The 18,067-nt window shown below is 48.1% G+C and overlaps 1 protein-coding gene across 1 annotated transcript in view; it reads right to left on the bottom strand.

Annotated features, from left to right (window-relative positions):
• AARSD1 (alanyl-tRNA synthetase domain containing 1) overlaps positions 1–18,067 on the bottom strand; it is a 166,175-nt gene that overhangs the window by 81,268 nt on the left and 66,840 nt on the right. The window contains exons 10-12 of the mRNA XM_063963181.1: positions 6,787–6,844; positions 6,158–6,314; positions 4,009–4,125 (exon numbers count right to left, since the gene is read on the bottom strand). Coding sequence (XP_063819251.1) covers positions 4,009–4,125; positions 6,158–6,314; positions 6,787–6,844 — 332 coding nt within the window. The remainder of the gene's footprint in view (positions 1–4,008; positions 4,126–6,157; positions 6,315–6,786; positions 6,845–18,067) is intronic.

The following is an 18,067-nucleotide window of genomic DNA, read 5'->3' as shown; positions in this document are numbered from 1 at the left end:
AGACACCATATAATCCCCTTCTTCCAAGTTCGCAATCACCGCTCTGAGTGACTCCATCTTGAATTTGAACCTGTGTATGTAAGTGTTCAAGGATTTCAGATTTAAAATAGGTCTCACCGAGCCGTCCGGCTTCGGTACCACAAACAGCGTGGAATAATACCCCTTTCCCTGTTGCAGGAGGGGTACCTTGATTATCACCTGCTGGGAATACAGCTTGTGAATGGCTTCCATTGCTGCAGCCTTTTTCCTCTCCCTCTGCCACGGGGCAGAAATGAGGAGCCTTTTGCCCGCTATGGGGCCGAAAGGACTGCGCCTGATAATACGGCGTCTTCTTATGTTGAGAGGCTACCTGGGGTAAAAATGTGGATTTCCCAGCAGTTGCCGTGGCCACCAGGTCTGATAGACCTACCCCAAATAACTCCTCCCCTTTATAAGGCAATACTTCCATATGCCTTTTGGAATCAGCATCACCTGACCACTGCCTCGTCCATAACCCTCTTCTGGCAGAAATGGACAGCGCACTTACTCTTGATGCCAGTCGGCAAATATCCCTCTGTGCATCACGCATATATAGAAATGCATCTTTCAAATGCTCTATAGTCAGTAATATACTGTCCCTATCTAGGGTATCAATATTGTCAGTCAGGGAATCCGACCAAGCCACCCCAGCACTGCACATCCAGGCTGAGGCGATTGCTGGTCGCAGTATAACACCCGTGTGAGTGTATATACATTTTAGGATATTCTCCTGCTTTCTGTCAGCAGGTTCCTTAAGGGCGGCCGTGTCAGGAGACGGTAGTGCCACCTGTTCAGGAAGGGGTATGATGCTAATAACCTTTTAGGAATTATCATTTTTTTATCGGGGGAAACCCACGCTTCATCACACACTTCATTTAATTCCTCAGATGCAGGAAAAACTACAGGCAGTTTTTTCTCACCAAACATAATACCCTTTTTAGTGGTACTTGTATTATCAGAAATATGCAAAACATTTTTCATAGCATCAATCATGTAACGTGTGGCCCTACTGGAAGTTACATTCGTCTCTTCATCGTCGACACTGGAGTCAGTATCCGTGTCGGCGTCTGTATCTGCCATCTGAGGTAACGGGCGTTTTAGAGCCCTTGATGGCTTTTGAGACGCCTGGACAGGCACCAGCTGAGTAGCCGGCTGTCTCATGTCATCAACCGTCTTTTGTAAAGAGCTGACACTGTCACGTAATTCCTTCCATAAGCTCAGCCACTCAGGTGTCGACTACCTAGGGGGTGACATCTCCATTACAGGCAATTGCTCCGCCTCCACACCATTTTCCTCCTCATACATGTCGACACAATCGTACCAACACACAGCACACACACAGGGAATGCTCTGATAGAGGACAGGACCCCACTAGCCCTTTGGGGAGACAGAGGGAGAGTATGCCAGCACACACCAGAGTGCTATATATATACAGGGATAACCTTATAGAAGTGTTTTTCCCCTTATAGCTGCTGTTTTATTAATACTGCGCCTAATTAGTGCCCCCCTCTCTTGTTTTACCCTTTTCTGTAGTGCAGGACTGCAGGGGAGAGTCAGGGAGACGTCCTTCCAGCGGAGCTGTGAGGGAAAATGGCGCCCGTGTGCTGAGGAGATAGGCTCCGCCCCCTTCTCGGCAGACTTTTCTCCCGCTTTTTGCTGTATTCTGGCAGGGGTTAAAATACATCCATATAGCCCTGGGGGTTATATGTGATGTATTTTCGCCAGCCAAGGTGTTTTTATTGCTGCTCAGGGCGCCCCCCCCCCCAGCGCCCTGCACCCTCAGTGACCGGAGTGTGAAGTGTGCCTGAGGAGCAATGGCGCACAGCTGCAGTGCTGTGCGCTACCTTGGTGAAGACTGATGTCTTCTGCCGCCGATTTTCCGGACCTCTTCTTGCTTCTGGCTCTGTAAGGGGGCCGGCGGCGCGGCTCTGGGACCGGACTCCGAGGCTGGGCCTGTGTTCGGTCCCTCTGGAGCTAATGGTGTCCAGTAGCCAAGAAGCCCAAGCTGGCTGCAAGCAGGCAGGTTCGCTTCTTCTCCCCTTAGTCCCTCGATGCAGTGAGCCTGTTGCCAGCAGGTCTCACTGAAAATAAAAAACCTAAAACTAAACTTTCACTAAGAAACTCAGGAGAGCCTCCTAGAATGCACCCTTCTCGGCCGGGCACAAAAATCTAACTGAGGCTTGGAGGAGGGTCATAGGGGGAGGAGCCAGTGCACACCAGGTAGTCCTAAAGCTTTTCTTTTGTGCCCAGTCTCCTGCGGAGCCGCTATTCCCCATGGTCCTTACGGAGTTCCCAGCATCCACTAGGACGTCAGAGAAAGTGCTTTAAAGCCCATGCACTTGCTCTTAATCATTTTTTGCAAGACACTGTGATTTGTAGTCCCTTACAGAACATCTACATAATGTCTACTATGTTTACAAAGCTGAATGTATCTCGTTACACAGAATAGAAATATTTTGGAAAAAGGATGAGGTGGAATGCAGTACCTCTTCAAAATCCTACGGTAGCCCCTAACCAAACTTATCTCTGCACCATCTACCTGAGATCATTATGGCGGTTATCATTCCATTCAGGTAAGTTGGTAACTGAAAAACTGACTTGCTTTAAGTAATTTATTAATAAAGCATATTTGTGACTTTTACTGCATTTTGTTTAATAAGTTCTACTGCACTTGTAATGGTTAAAGAATCTAGTTACCAATGTAATAATATCATGCCCTCACTTGCCTAGCTCCATCCACACTGCGAGGAAGCTCATTCTGAGCTTTTCATTTACTTTCAGAGTTTGAGAGGTAATTCCCGCCCTCATCTACATTTGCTTTCCTCTTCTTTTTCTCTAATTAAAACATAAATTAGCCATCATAATGTACTTCTTCACTTTGAATGCACATTTGCATTTGTACACTTTTGTTCAATAGAGCAATTCTCCATGATGCATGGGACAGCTGCACAAATTCAAGCAACATACTTCTCCAAAATTCCAAGATTTTAGTGGTTATTAAGTTACAGGGTAAGGCATTGCTACTAAGGGGTATATTGACATTGTCGGAAACAGTGCTAAAACCTGTCAGATTTGGCAGCGATTCTGACAAAACACGTGGATCCGTGGCTATTCTGCCGATCCACGTGTTTTCCAACAAGCCGAAATTGCCGACTTGTCAGAAAAATGGCAGCTAAATTGAATAGGTCGGAACAGTTTCCGACCTAAAAAAGTTGGATACTGCCGTCTTTCCGACAAGACGGCAGTTCCGACTACAATTGAATACACCCCTAAGCAATGAAGTTTTCATATAACAATTTCTTAACAGACCAGTTTAAAAGGAAACAAAAACTAAAAGCGTGTGATGCACGGGACTATGGTGGTCATTCCGAGTTGTTCGCTCGCTAGCTGCTTTTAGCAGCATTGCAAACGCTAGGCCGCCGCCCCCTGGGAGTGTATCTTAGCAGAATAGCGAACGAAAGATTAGCAGAACTGCTACTAAATAATTCCTTGCAGTTTCTGAGTAGCTCCAGACCTACTACTAGATTGCGATCACCTCGGTCTGTTTGGTTCCTGGTTTGACGTCACAAACACGCCCTGCGTTCGAACAGCCACTCCCCCGTTTCTCCAGCCACTCCTGTGTTTTTACCTGGCACGCCTGCGTTTTTTAGCACACTCCCTGAAAACGCCAAGTTGCTGCCCAGAAACACCCACTTCCTGTCAATCACACTACGATTACTCGAGTGATGAAAAAACGTTGCTCGAGCTTATGCAAATCTCCAAAGTTTTGTGTTAAATTAATGAACTCATGCGCACTGTGTACTATGCGCACTTTCCACCTAATCACTGCGTTGCGAAAAACGGCAACGAGAGAACAACTTGGAATGACCACCTATGTTCGCTTTCTGGGGAATCACCCAGTAACAGATTGCACTTATCCTCTGTGTAGGCTGTTTATCTAGTTTTTTGGGGGGGTATTTATTTTGTGCTGTTAATAAAAAATTAACGTACCTGTAGGTCACTAAGGTTTGCAACATGGGTACCACAACACATGTTGGCATCAACTCCTTCAATATTAATTATTCTCACTGGACCGGCATGGTCATCAGGTAAACCTCGGCTTCTGACCTATAAGACAGATAAGTGAACATGTAACTACAAATGTATTCTTACCTCCCTAATGTACGTTCAGAAATCTCAGTCAGCCATAAAAGGAATACTAAGTCATCAGTACTTTATGTGCATCTAAAGTATACTACAGAATATCAATCACAATCGCCAATAAGAAGAGTTCCTGTCAAGTCAGATCATGGCAGCATACATCCCACCCAAATCTAACTCTCTGTGCACGTTACATCTGCCCCACCTGCAGTTTTGTCCAAATACTAACTTTTTTGGTTTGCTAACAACGCTGAATAACCCCCACAATCCTCTCCCATCAAGATGCAATGAGTTTGCAACCTCTTTTGCTAATAAGGCAGTGATTTTCAATCTTTTTCAATTTGCGGAACACCAAACAAGATTTTAAAATTGCCAAGGCACACCCATAGTACCCCACCAACAAGAAAACCCCCCCCCCCCCCACATATTGGCCCCCATGGAGAATTAAAACAAACATATATTGACCCCCAAAGGGAAAAAACACACATATTGGCCCACACAGTAATTAAACACATTGGCCCCGACAGTTATTACACACATTAGCCCCCAACAGTAAATCCACACATTGGCCTCCGACAGTTATTACACACATTGGCCCCCGACAGTAAATCCACTGTAAGGCGGCACGGAGCAGCATGACACTGAGCAGTACTGGGCAGGCGGGCGGGAAGACTATGTGCATGTGTGCCATGTGACCTATGAGTCATGCTGCGTTGTAGGTCCCAGGCCGGGCCGCGGAAGAGCACTGCCTTGCCTGAGCAGGACAGTCATGCTGGCGGCAGCTGGGCAGTAGGCATCTCTTGGACGGTGGCACATCTGGGAAATTTAAATCCCAGCTGCATGACTAACTACAGACTAAGAAAGATTGTTATAGTGAGTGCAATGCAACTGGAAACCTGCCTATCAATTCATTACATTTATAAACCATTCCAGTCACCACTGAAACAGCTCAGAGAATGGGTGTCTTCTTAATAATCTTCTAATGGCAAGAGACAGGATGATTGCTCAATAATAATCCTTCTGGATCTCTGCAGCATTTTTATACCATACATCATGGGATTCTAGTTCAGTGCCTGAAAAGTTTCTGTGGAGTGGAAGGCACAGTTTATAGTGGTTCAAATAATTTCTCATCGGCAGGTCACAGAGAGTGTTTTGAGGTGTCAGTGCAGTGCTGTGTTCCGCATGAGTCTATTCTATCTCCCATGCAATTTGCAGTATCCTGGCTACCACTGGGAGAAATCATCAATGGCCTGATCTATCACTACTATGCAGATGATACTCAACAGTAACGGTCCTTTGCCGTGGGTACTGAGAACCCAATAACAATTTAAAGGACTGTGTAGCTGAGTGACCATATGGTGCTGTCCTGGATTATGAATTGACATTTAAACGTCTAGTGTCAGCCATTATTACGCATTCCTTCATATGAGGAAGATAGCCAGATACTAGCATTTCATTCCCTCACAAGATCTTTCTACACTCATTTGCATCATCATACTGGGACTACTGCAATGCCCTCTACCTGGTTCTCCCAGCAAAAGAATTGCACCACTTGCAGCTGATACAAAATAGAGTAGCCAGGCTGTTTAACCAGCACTTCTCCAGCCACATGACCCCCATTGGCTGCTCCCTCCACTGGCTGTTTGTAAGATGGCGAATCTATTTCAAGATTGGATTACTGACTTTCATTATCAGGGTCCAAGGTACCTGAAACAGTTTCTGATTCCTTACACCCGCCACTCCTTACTTTGACCTACGGAAGATGTAACATGTAATGTGCTGTCGCCTTTGTATGGATTCTTAGAAGCATAACTATAAAACTGGGGTACTTTACACTCTTGCTGGTTCTAGCTAGAGCAATATGGTAAACTGGGTATATTATTATTTTTATAATACCAAAATTCACACAAACATTTTCATATAGTTAATATAATTGTATTTTACAAAGACTGGTTATTTGGACCCTTGTACCACTGTCTGAGCGCACCACCAGACTTACATGGTCAAACTCAGAATCATAGGCAGTAATCACTCTCACAGTAACGGGCACACGTTGGCGGATCTTCTTATTCACAAGCTGTTCTATAGCTTCGACCTGTTCGCTTGTCATTGTTGGTGTGTCCAATTCTATGAAACTACGCTGGCGTCCCAGCTCCCTGCCAATAAAATACAATGAGATTAAATACAACAGTGAGCTGTTATCATTCCTGTGCCAAATAGACAAGTAATATTAATGAATAAATTACAATAAATTACCATTTCATGTAACAGCAGTGCAATAATCCAGAGAACACCAGCCACAAATAAATTAGCAATCAACACTTCCCTTATCCACAACTAGCAGATTGCTGGGACTCTGCTACACAGGAAGCCTGACATTTATATGATCACACCATGCACTTCTGTACTGGACAATACTCATACCAAACAAGGAAGGAACATGTTAAATTATAGTACTTTACACTCCTTCTGGTACAATATTTATTGTATTTCAGGTCCAATAAGCAAGAAACATTTACATACTCCTCATCTTCCCATACATTTGTACGAGTGTAGTGTGTAATGACATCAAAACCATGAGACTAGACTGAATTAATGCAGTACAAGAGGATATTTTTGCTGACTTACCAAGACGATGTCTTGAACCCATACAAAGAATCTGCGATGGCTGTGATAAGGTGTTGGCCTGTTCAAAATGCAGAAACTATAAAACTGGGGTAGGAAACAGTTTTCTCTTTGAGTCTAGAAGTTCAACATTTCAAGCAAAAAAAATTCCCCGAGTGCCACCACCACTGCAACATATACAAACAATGGCCTCACTGCGCTTCCTTTCTTGTTTGTTTGCTCCGGTTAGATATATCATTTGTATTCTGGAGATGAAGACATTGTGTATTGTTATTCAACTGCAAGCAGGACTTAAGGTGTCTACACACTAAGAAAGTTAGTGCATATCGCTCCGTGAGTACACAGCGAGCGATAGCAATGCACGTCCCCGCCAGGACGCTATCGCTGGGAAAAATAGACTGTGCAGGCAAGTTAATTTTCACTATGTCGCTGGAAAAGTATGAGATAGTGACAATCACCCATAGCCAAAATAGCTTGCACAAAATCGCTGGTACAGATAATCAAAATTGCCTACTGCTAGTTCAAGGTAAATCGCTCAGTCAAAATCGCTCCGTGTGTATGCACCATAACTCTGTTTTTAGGGGTCTGTTTATTACGCTACATAAAGGAAGTAGAGCATGAGGGGAGCAGTAGCACCGTGCGCCATATTAACAGAGGGATGGACCTCACAAGTGCTACTCCAGACATCTTCGAGTGCCCTCATGCGACACTACTGCCAAGACTACCTATGCCTGCTATAGGATATAAAAAATAGGATTTTGGTACTTACCGATAAATCCTTTTCTCCTAGTCCGTAGAGGATGCTTGGGACTCCAAAAGGACCATGGGGTATAGACGGGATCCACAGGAGCTTGGGCACACTGAAAAGACTTAAACTGGGTGTGAACTGGCTCCTCCCTCTATGCCCCTCCTCCAGACCTCAGTTATAGGAACTGTGCCCAGGAGAGACGGACATTTCGAGGAAAGGATTTTTGTGTAAACTAAGGGCTACAAACATACCAGCCCACACCACAAACATACCGTATCACCGGAGTAATAGTAAACCAGATAACCGTATGAAATAACAACAGCAACAAGCTGAAAACCAGAAATACACTACCCGTGTATAAACCAAGTTAACCAACACGAAAACATTGCCAGTAACAGTCCGCACTGGGATGGGCGCCCAGCATCCTCTACGGACTAGGAGAAAAGGATTTATCGGTAAGTACCAAAATCCTATTTTCTCTTATGTCCTAGAGGATGCTGGGGACTCCAAAAGGACCATGGGGTCTATACCAAAGCTCCAGACCGGGCGGGAGAGTGCGGACGACTCTGCAGCACCGACTGAGCAAACGTAAGGTCCTCATCAGCCAGGGTATCAAACTTATAGAACTTGGCAAAAGTGTTTGCCCCTGACCAGGTGGCTGCACGGCAAAGCTGTAAAGCCGATACGCCTCGGGCAGCCACCCAAGACGAGCCCACTTTTCTGGTAGAATGGGCTTTTACTGACTTCGGCACGGGTAACCCGGCCGAAGAATGAGCCTGCTGGATCGTACTACAAATCCAGTGTGCAATAGTCTGTTTTGAAGCAGGATGACCAATCTTGTTAGAAGCATACAGGACAAACAGCGCCTCAGTTTTCCTGGCAACAGCCGTTCTGGCGACGTAGATCTTCAAAGCTCTCACCACATCCAGAGACTTTTGGAACCGCCCCAGCATCCGTAGCCACCGGCACCACAATAGGTTGGTTAATGTGAAACGAAGACACCACCTTCGTCAAAATTTGTTGACGAGTCCGCAATTCTGCACTATCAGAATGAAAAATCAAATACGGGCTCTTATGAGATAAAGCGGCCAACTCTGACACCCGCCTGGCAGATGCCAGCGCCAACAGCATGACTACCTTCCAAGTGAGAAACTTCAACTCAACCTTACGCAAAGGCTCAAACCAGGAAGACATGAGAAACTGTAAGACCACGTCAAGATCCCATAGAGCCACAGGACGCACAAACGGAGGATTGATATGCATTACTCCTTTCACAAAAGTCTGAACCTCTGGGAGGACAGCTAATTCCCTTTGAAAGAAAATAGACAAAGCTGAGATCTGCACCTTGATGGAGCCTAATTTTAGGCCCGCATCTACACCTGCCTGCAAAAAATGGAGAAAACGACCCAAGTGAAACTCTTCCGCAGGAGCCATTTTGGTCTCACACCAGGAAACATACTTTCTCCAAATACGGTGATAATGTTTCGCCGTAACCTCCTTCCTAGCCTTAATGAGAGTGGGAATGACCTCCCCGGGAATACCCTTACGAGCTAAGATCTGGCGCTCAACTTCCATGCCGTCAAACGCAGCCGCGGTAAGTCTGGAAACACGCATGGACCCTGCAACAACAGGTCCTCTCTTAGAGGAAGCGGCCAAGGATCTTCCACCAGTAACTCCTGAAGATCCGGGTACCAGGCCCTTCTTGGCCAATCTGGAACGACGAGAATCGCCTGAACCCTTGCTCGTCGAATGATCCCCAGTACCTTTGGAATGAGAGGAAGTGGAGGGAACACATACACCGACCTGAACACCCACGGAGACACCAGGGCGTCCACTGCACTTGCTTGGGGGTCTCTGGACCTGGAACAATACCTCGGAAGCTTCTTGTTGAGACGAGACACCATCATGTCGATTAACGGAATTCCCCAACGCTTTGTCACCTCTGCAAATACCTCTTGGTGAAGAGCCCACTCTCCCGGATGGAGATCGTGTCTGCTGAGGAATTCTACTTCCCAGTTGTCCACTCCCGGTAGGAAGACTGCTGACAGAGCGCTCACGTGTTGTTCCGCCCAGCGAAGGATTCTTGTGGCCTCCGCCATTGCCGCTCTGCTCCTTGTTCCGCCTTGACTGTTTATATGTGCCACCGCTGTGATGTTGTCTGACTGTACCAGGACAGGTCGACCCTGAAGAAGGCTTCTTGCAGACCGTTGTAAATGGCTCTTAACTCGAGAACATTTATGTGGAGACAAGCTTCCTGGAGCGACCATTTCCCCTGGAAGTTTCTTCCTTGGGTGACTGCGCCCCAGCCCCGGAGACTTGCATCTGTTGTCAGAAGCACCCAGTCCAGGATACCGAACCGGCGACCTTCCAGGAGGTGAGAACTTTGCATCCACCACAGGAGAGAAATTCTGGCTCTGGGAGATAGACTTATCTTCCGGTGCATGTGCAGGTGAGACCCGGACCATTTGCTCAGCAAATCCCACTGAAACACCCGGGCATGAAACCTGCCAAACGGAATGGCTTCGTACGCCGCAACCATTTTCCCCAGAACCCGAGTACATTGATGGATGGACACAGTCTTCGGCCGCAGAAGTTCCCTGACCATTGACTGCAGTTCTAGAGCTTTTTCTTCTGGAAGAAATAATCTTTGTAACTCCATGTCCAGAATCATGCCCAGAAACGACAGTCGAGTGGCCGGAATCAACTGAGATTTCGGCAAATTTAGCACCCAACCGTGCTGCCGGAGCACCAACAGTACCAAACTCACACTCCTCAGCAAACGTTCCTTGGACCTCGCTTTTATCAGGAGATCGTCCAAGTACGAGATAATGGTAACCCCTTGCCTGCGAAGGAGAACCATCATCTCCGCCATGTCCTTGGTGAAAATCCTCTGGGCCGTGGAAAGCCCAAACGGCAACGTCTGAAATTGGTAATGAGAATCCTGTATCGCAAACCTTAGGAAAGCCTGATGCGGAGGATAAATTGGGACGTGTAAGTAGGCATCCTTTATGTCCACTGACGCAATAAAATCCCCCCCTTCTAGGCTGGCAATCACCGCTCGAAGAGATTCCATCTTGAACTTGAAAACTTTCAAGTATGGATTGAGGGATTTTAGGTTCAGAATCGGTCTGACCGAACCGTCCGGTTTCGGCACCACAAAGAGGCTCGAGTAGAACCCCTCCCCGCGTTGAGACGGGGGAACGGGAACAATGACCCTCTGGAGACACAACTTTTGTATTGCTGCCAGCACGACCTCCCTGTCCGGAAGAGACACTGGCAGGGTCGACATCAAAAACCGGTGAGGGGGCGTCTCCTGAAACTCCAGCCTGTAGCCCTGAGATATAATCTCTAGAACCCAAGGATCCAAGTCCGATTGGACCCAGACCCGACTGAAGAACTGCAGACGCCCCCCCACCGGGACGGACTCCCCCAGGGAAGCCCCAGCGTCATGCGGTGGACTTGGTAGCGGCAGGGGTGGACTTCTGGTCCTGTGCGCCTGACACTGCAGGCGACTTCTTTCCCCTTCCTCTACCTTTTGAAGCGAGAAAGGACGAACCCTTTCCTCGCCTGTATTTATTTGGACGAAAAGACTGCATCTGCTGATGTTGTGGTTTTTTGTGTTGTGTGGGAACATAGGGAAGAAACGAGGACTTACCCGTCGTCGCGGTAGACACCAGGTCCGCCAAGCCTTCCCCAAACAGGACATTACCTTTGAAGGGTAACGCTTCCATAGCTCTCTTGGAATCCGCGTCAGCATTCCATTGATGTATCCACAGCGCCCTTCTGGCCGAAATCGACATTTCATTGGCTCTTGACCCCAAGAGACCAACATCCCTCGCCGCATCCTTCAGGTAATCTGCAGCGTCCTTGATATAACCAAGAGTTAAAAGAACAGTATCTTTATCGAGGGTATCCATATCAGAAGCTAATTTCTCAGCCCATTTAGCAATAGCACTAATCACCCATACCGACGCCACAGCAGGTCTGAGCAATACACCCGTATTAGCGAAAATGGACTTTAGAGACGTCCCCAGCTTGCGATCCGCCGGATCCTTGAGAGCTGCCGTGTCAGGAGACGGAAGCGCCACCTTCTTAGACAAACGAGATAAAGCTTTATCAACATTAGGAGACGCCTCCCATTTTCCCCTATCAACTGATGGAAAAGGATACGCCATGAAAATCCTCTTGGGAATCTGTCACCTCTTGTCTGGCGACTCCCAAGCCTTTTCACAAAGAGCATTCATCTCTTGAGAGGGGGGGAAACTGCACCTCAGGTTTTTTCTCCTTAAACAAGCAAATCCTTGTTTCCTGTACGGCAGGTTCTTCAGAAATGCGTAACACATCTTTTATAGCCACAATCATGTACTGAATACTTTTAACTAATCTAGGATGTAAAGGAGCCTCAGTGAAGTCGACATCGGATTCAGAATCCGTGTCGGTATCCGTATCTACCACTTGAGTGAACGGCCTCTTTATCGACCCTGATGGGGTCTGTACCTGTGATAAAGCATCCTCCATGGATTTTTTCCACACCTGTGTCTGTGATTCAGATTTATCTAATCTCTTCGATAAAGAAGTTACATTAGAATTAATTGTATTCAACAGTGCAAGTAAGTCAGGTGTCGGCTGCGTCGACAGAGCCAACTCCATACCCGCATCTGCCTCCCCCAAAACCTCCTCCGGTGAATAACATTCAGCCTCAGACAAGTCGACACCTAGTATCGACCCACCGACACACACATACAATGCCTCAGCTAGGGGACAGGCCCACAAGGAAGCCCGGACAGAGAAACACAGTGGGAGTATGCCAGCTCACACCCCAGCGCCCATATATCCCACTAAGGAAATTATTTGTACCAGCGCAGTCCAATATACCAAATATGCACCAGCTACTGTCCCCCCCCCCCCTCCCCCCCCCTCCCCCCCCCTCCCCCGATAAGCTCCCCGATACTTTGATGGAGCTCGTGGAGGTCCCGGACCAGCGTCTCATGTCTGCACACGAGGAGAAAATGGCGCCTGTGAGCCGCGCGGCTAAGCTCCACCCCCTCCCGGCGCGCTTCAGCCCGCCAAATTCAAACTCACTAAAATGCCGGCGGGGGTCCCGAAAACGGTGCTGCCCAGGGCAACGGATTGACTAAATAATCCAGGGAAAATAGTCTTTCCCTAGCCAGAATTGCCACAGGAGTTGGCAGGCCCAAGAACAGTGCATCAATTCTGCTTGTGGCGGAATGACAGACTTTCATGTGACGCAAACATTCCTGCTGAAAATTGACAGAATGGAGAATAATAGGCTCTATGAAAATAAGATTTTACTCACCGGTAAATCTATTTCTCGTAGTCCGTAGTGGATGCTGGGGACTCCGTAAGGACCATGGGGATTAGCGGCTCCGCAGGAGACTGGGCACAACTAAAGAAAGCTTTAGGACTACCTGGTGTGCACTGGCTCCTCCCACTAAGACCCTCCTCCAGACCTCAGTTAGGATACTGTGCCCGGAAGAGCTGACACAATAAGGAAGGATTTTGAATCCCGGGTAAGACTCATACCAGCCACACCAATCACACCGTATAACTCGTGATACTATACCCAGTTAACAGTATGATAACAACTGAGCCTCTCAACAGATGGCTCAACAACAACCCTTCAGTTAGGCAATAACTATATACAAGTATTGCAGACAATCCGCACTTGGGATGGGCGCCCAGCATCCACTACGGACTACGAGAAATAGATTTACCGGTGAGTAAAATCTTATTTTCTCTAACGTCCTAAGTGGATGCTGGGGACTCTGTAAGGACCATGGGGATTATACCAAAGCTCCCAAACGGGCGGGAGAGTGCGGGTGACTCTGCAGCACCAAATGAGCAAACTCAAGGTCCTTCTCAGCCAGGGTATCAAACTTGTAGACTCTTGCAAGAGTGTTTTAACCCGACCAAGTAACAGCTCGGCAAATTTGTAAAGCCGAGACCCCTCGGGCAGCCGCCCAAGAAGAGCCCACTTTCCTCGTGGAATGGGCTTTCACAGATTTAGGGTGCGGCAGTCCAGCCTAGAATGTGCAAGGTGAATCGTGCTACAGATCCAGCGAGCCATAGTCTGCTTAGAAGCAGGAGCACCCAGCTTGTTGGGTGCATACAGGATAAATAGCGAGTCAGTTTTCCTGACTCCAGCCGTCCTGAAAAACATATACTTTTCAGGGCCCTGACTACGTCCAGAAACTTGGAATCCTCCAAGTCCCAAGTAGCCGCAGGCACCACAATAGGTTGGTTCACATGAAAAACTGCTACCACCTTAGGAAGGAATTGGGAACGAGTCCTCAATTCCGCCTTATCCATATAAAATACAGATAAGGGCTTTTGACAAAGCAGCCAATTCTGATACACGCCTGGCCGACGCCAAGGCCCACAGCATGACCACTTTCCACGTGAGGTATTGTAGCTCCACGGATTTAAGTGGCTCAACTCAATGCGACTTCAGGAAATCCAACACTACGTTGAGATCCCACGGTGCCACTGGAGGCACAAACGGGGGCTGACTATGCAGAACTCCCTTAACAAAAGTCTGAACTTCAGGCAGTGAAGCCAGTTCTATTTTGGAAGAAAATCGATAGAGCCGAAATCTGGGCCTTAATGGAACCCAATTTTAGGCCCATAGTCACCTCTGACTTGTAGGAAGTACAGAAAGCGACCTAGCTGAAATTCCTCCTTTGGGGCCTTACTGGCCTCACAGCACGCAACCTATTTCCGCCATATGCGGTGATAATGGTTTGCGCTCACTTCTTTCCTAGCTATAAATAGCGTAGGGATAACTTCCTCCGGAATGCCCTATTCCTTCAGGATCCGGAGTTCAACCGCCATGCCGTCAAACGCAGCCGCGGTACGTCTTGGAACAGACAGGCCCCCTGCTGCAGCAGGTCCTGTCTGAGCGGCAGAGGCCATGGGTCCTCTGAGATCATTTCTTGGAGTTCTGGGTACCAAGCTCTTCTTGGCCACCCGGAACTTCTTACTCCTCTCCTTCTTATTATTCTCATTACCCTGGGTATGAGAGGCAGAGAAGGGAACACATACACCGACTGGTACACCCACGGTGTTACCAGAGCGTCCACAGCTATCGCCTGAGGGTCCCTTGACCTGGCGCAATATCTTTGTAGCTTTTTGTTGAGGCGGGACGCCATCCTGTCCACCTGTGGCCTTTCCCCACGGTGCACAATCATTTGGAAGACTTCTGGATGAAGTCCCCACTCTCTCGGGTGGAGGTCGTGTCTGCTGAGAAAGTCTGCTTCTCAGTTGTCCACTCCGGGAATGAACACTGCTGACAGTGCTAACACATGATTTTCCGCCCATCGGAGAATCCTTGTGGCTTCTGCCATCACCATCCTGCTTCTTGTGCCGCCCTGTCGGTTTACACGAGCGACCGCCGTGATGTTGTCTGACTGGATCAGCACCGGCCGGTGTTGAAGCAGGGTCTAGCCTGACTTAGGGCATTGTAAATGGCCCATAGTTCCAGAACATTTATGTGTAGGCAAGTCTCCTGACTTTTCCATAGGCCTTGGAAGTTTCTTCCCTGTGTGACTGCCCCCCAGCCTTGAAGGCTGGCATCCGTGGTCACCAGGACCCAGTCCTGTATGCCGAATCTGCGGCCCCCTAGAAGATGAGCACTCTGCAGTCACCACCACAGCGACACCCTGGCCCTTGGAGATAGGGTTATCCGCCGATGCATCTGAGGATGCGACCCGGACCACTTGTCCAACAGATCCCACTGGAAGATCCTTGCATGGGACTTGGCGAATGGAAATTCTTCGTAAGAAGCTACCATCTTTCCCAAGGCTCGCGTGCATAGATGCACCGATACCTGTATTTGTATTAGGAGGTCTCCGTCTAGAGACGCCAACTCCTTGGACTTCTCCTCCGGGAGAAACCCTTTTTATCCCGTTCTGTGTCCAGAACCATACCCAGGAACAGTAGACGCGTCGTAGGAACCAGCTGCGACTTTAGAATATTCAGAATCCAGCCGTGCTGTTGTAGCACTTCTCGAGATAGTGCTACTCCGACGAACAACTGCTCCCTGGACCTCGCCTTTATAAGGAGATCGTCCAAGTACGGGATAAGTACTTCGGCCATTACCTTGGTAAATACCCTCGGTGCCGGGGACAGACCCACGGCAACGTCTGGAATTGGTAATGACAATCCTGTACCACAATTTTGAGGTACACCTGGTGACGAGGGTAAATAGGGACATGCAGGTAAGTATCCTTGATGTCCAGTGATACCCTGAAATTTTCCAGGCTTGCAATAATCGCCCTGAGCGATTCCATTTTGAACTTGAACCTTCGTATATAAGTGTTCAAGGATTTCAATTTTAGAATGGGTCTCACCGAACCGTCTGGTTTCGGTACCACAACATTTTGGAATAGTAACCCCGGCCTTGTTGAAGGAGGGGTACCTTGATTTCACCTGCTGGAAGTCCAGCTTGTGAATTGCCGCCAGTACTACCTTTCTCCGAGGGCAGCAGGCAAGGCTGATGTGAGGCAACGGCGAGGGGGAGTCGTCTCGAACTCCAGCCTGTATCCCTGTGATACTACTTGCAGAACCTAGGGATCCACCTGTGGGCAAGCCCACTGATCCCTGCAGTTCCCGAGACGCGCCCCCACCGCACCTGTCTCCACCTGTGGAGCCCCAGCATCATGCGGTGGACTCAGAGGAAGCGAGGGAAGATATTTGATCCTGGAACTGGCTGACTGGTGCAGCATTTCCTTCTTCCCTTGTCTCTGTGCAGAAAGAAAGCGCCTTTGACCCGCTTGCTTTTCTGAAGCCGAAAGGACTGTACCTGAAAATACGGTGCTTTCTTTAGGCTTTTGTGAGGAAACCTGAGGTAAAAAAAATTTCTTCCCAGCTGTTGCTGTGGATACGAGGTCCAGAGACCATCCCCAAACAATTCCTCACCCTTATAAGGCAGAATCTCCATGTGCTTTTTAAATGCAGTATCACCTGTCCACTGCCGGGTTTCTACTACCCTCCTGGCAGAATGGACATTGCATTAATTCTGGATGCCAGCCGGCAAATATCCCTCTGTGCATCCTTTATATATAAGACAACGTCTTAAATATGCTCAATGTTAGCAAAATATTATCCCTGTCTTAGCGTATTAATATTATCTGACAGGGTGTCAGACCACGCTGCAGCAGCACTATTTATGCTGAGGCAATTGCAGGTTTCATTATATAACCTGAGTGTGTAAATACAGACTTCAGGATCGCCTCCTGCTTTTTATCAGCAGGTTCCTTCAAGGTGGCCGTATCCTAAGACGGCAGTGCCACCTTTTGACAAACGAGTGAGCGCCTTATCCACCCTAAGGGATATCTCCCAACGTGACCTATCCTCTGGCGGGAAAGGGTACGCCATCAGTAACTTTTTAGAAATTACCAGTTTCTTATCGGGGGAAACCACGCTTCTTTACACACTTCATTCATTCATCTGATGGGGGAACAAAACACTGGCTGTTTTTTCTCCCCAAAAATAAAACCCCTTTTATGTGGTACTTGGGTTCATGTCATAAAATGCGTAACACATTTTTTCATTGCCGAGATCATGTAACGGATGTTCCTAGTGGATTGTGTATATGTCTCAACCTCGTCGACACTGGAGTCAGACTCCGTGTCGACATCTGTGTCTGCCATCTGAGGTAACGGGCGTTGTTTGAGCCCCTGATGGCCTTTGAGACTCCTGGGCAGACGCGGGCTGAGAAGCCGGCTGTCCCACAGCTGTTACGTCATCCAGCCTTTTATGTAAGGAGTTAACACTGTCGGTTAATACCTTCCACCTATCCATCCACTCTGGTGTCGGCCCCACAGGGGGTGACATCCCATTTATCGGCCTCTGCTCCGCCTCCACGTAACCTTCCTCATCCAACATGTCGACACAGCCGTACCGACACACCGCACACACACAGGGAATGCTCTGACTGAGGACAGGACCCCACAAAGTCCTTTGGGGAGACCGAGAGAGAGTATGCCAGCACACACCAGAGCGCTATATAATGCAGGGATTAACACTATAACCGAGTGATTTTTCCCCAAATAGCTGCTTGTATACATATATTGCGCCTAAATTTAGTGCCCCCCCTCTCTTTTTAACCCTTTGAGCCTGAAAACTACAGGGGAGAGTCTGGGGAGCTGTCTTCCAGCTGCACTGTGAAGAGAAAATGGCGCCAGTGTGCTGAGGGAGAAGCCCCGCCCCCTTTTCGGCGGACTTTCTCCTGCTTTTTCTGTGATACTGGCAGGGGTAATTTTACATCTATATAGCCTCTGGGACTATATATGATGTATATTTTGCCAGCCAAGGTGTTATTTATTGCCCTCAGGGCGCCCCCCCCAGCGCCCTGCACCCATCAGTGACCGAAGTGTGAGGTGTACATGAGGAGCAATGGCGCACAGCTGCAGTGCTGTGCGCTACCTTGGTGAAGACCGAAGTCTTCTGCCGCCGATTTTCCGGACCTTCTTCGTGCTTCTGGCTCTGTAAGGGGGACGGCGGCGCGGCTCCGGG

This window comes from Pseudophryne corroboree, chromosome 3 (genome assembly GCF_028390025.1).
Source record: "Pseudophryne corroboree isolate aPseCor3 chromosome 3, aPseCor3.hap2, whole genome shotgun sequence".
In the NCBI taxonomy this organism is placed as follows: domain Eukaryota; kingdom Metazoa; phylum Chordata; class Amphibia; order Anura; family Myobatrachidae; genus Pseudophryne; species Pseudophryne corroboree.
This window is presented reverse-complemented; position numbering and strand designations above follow the sequence as displayed.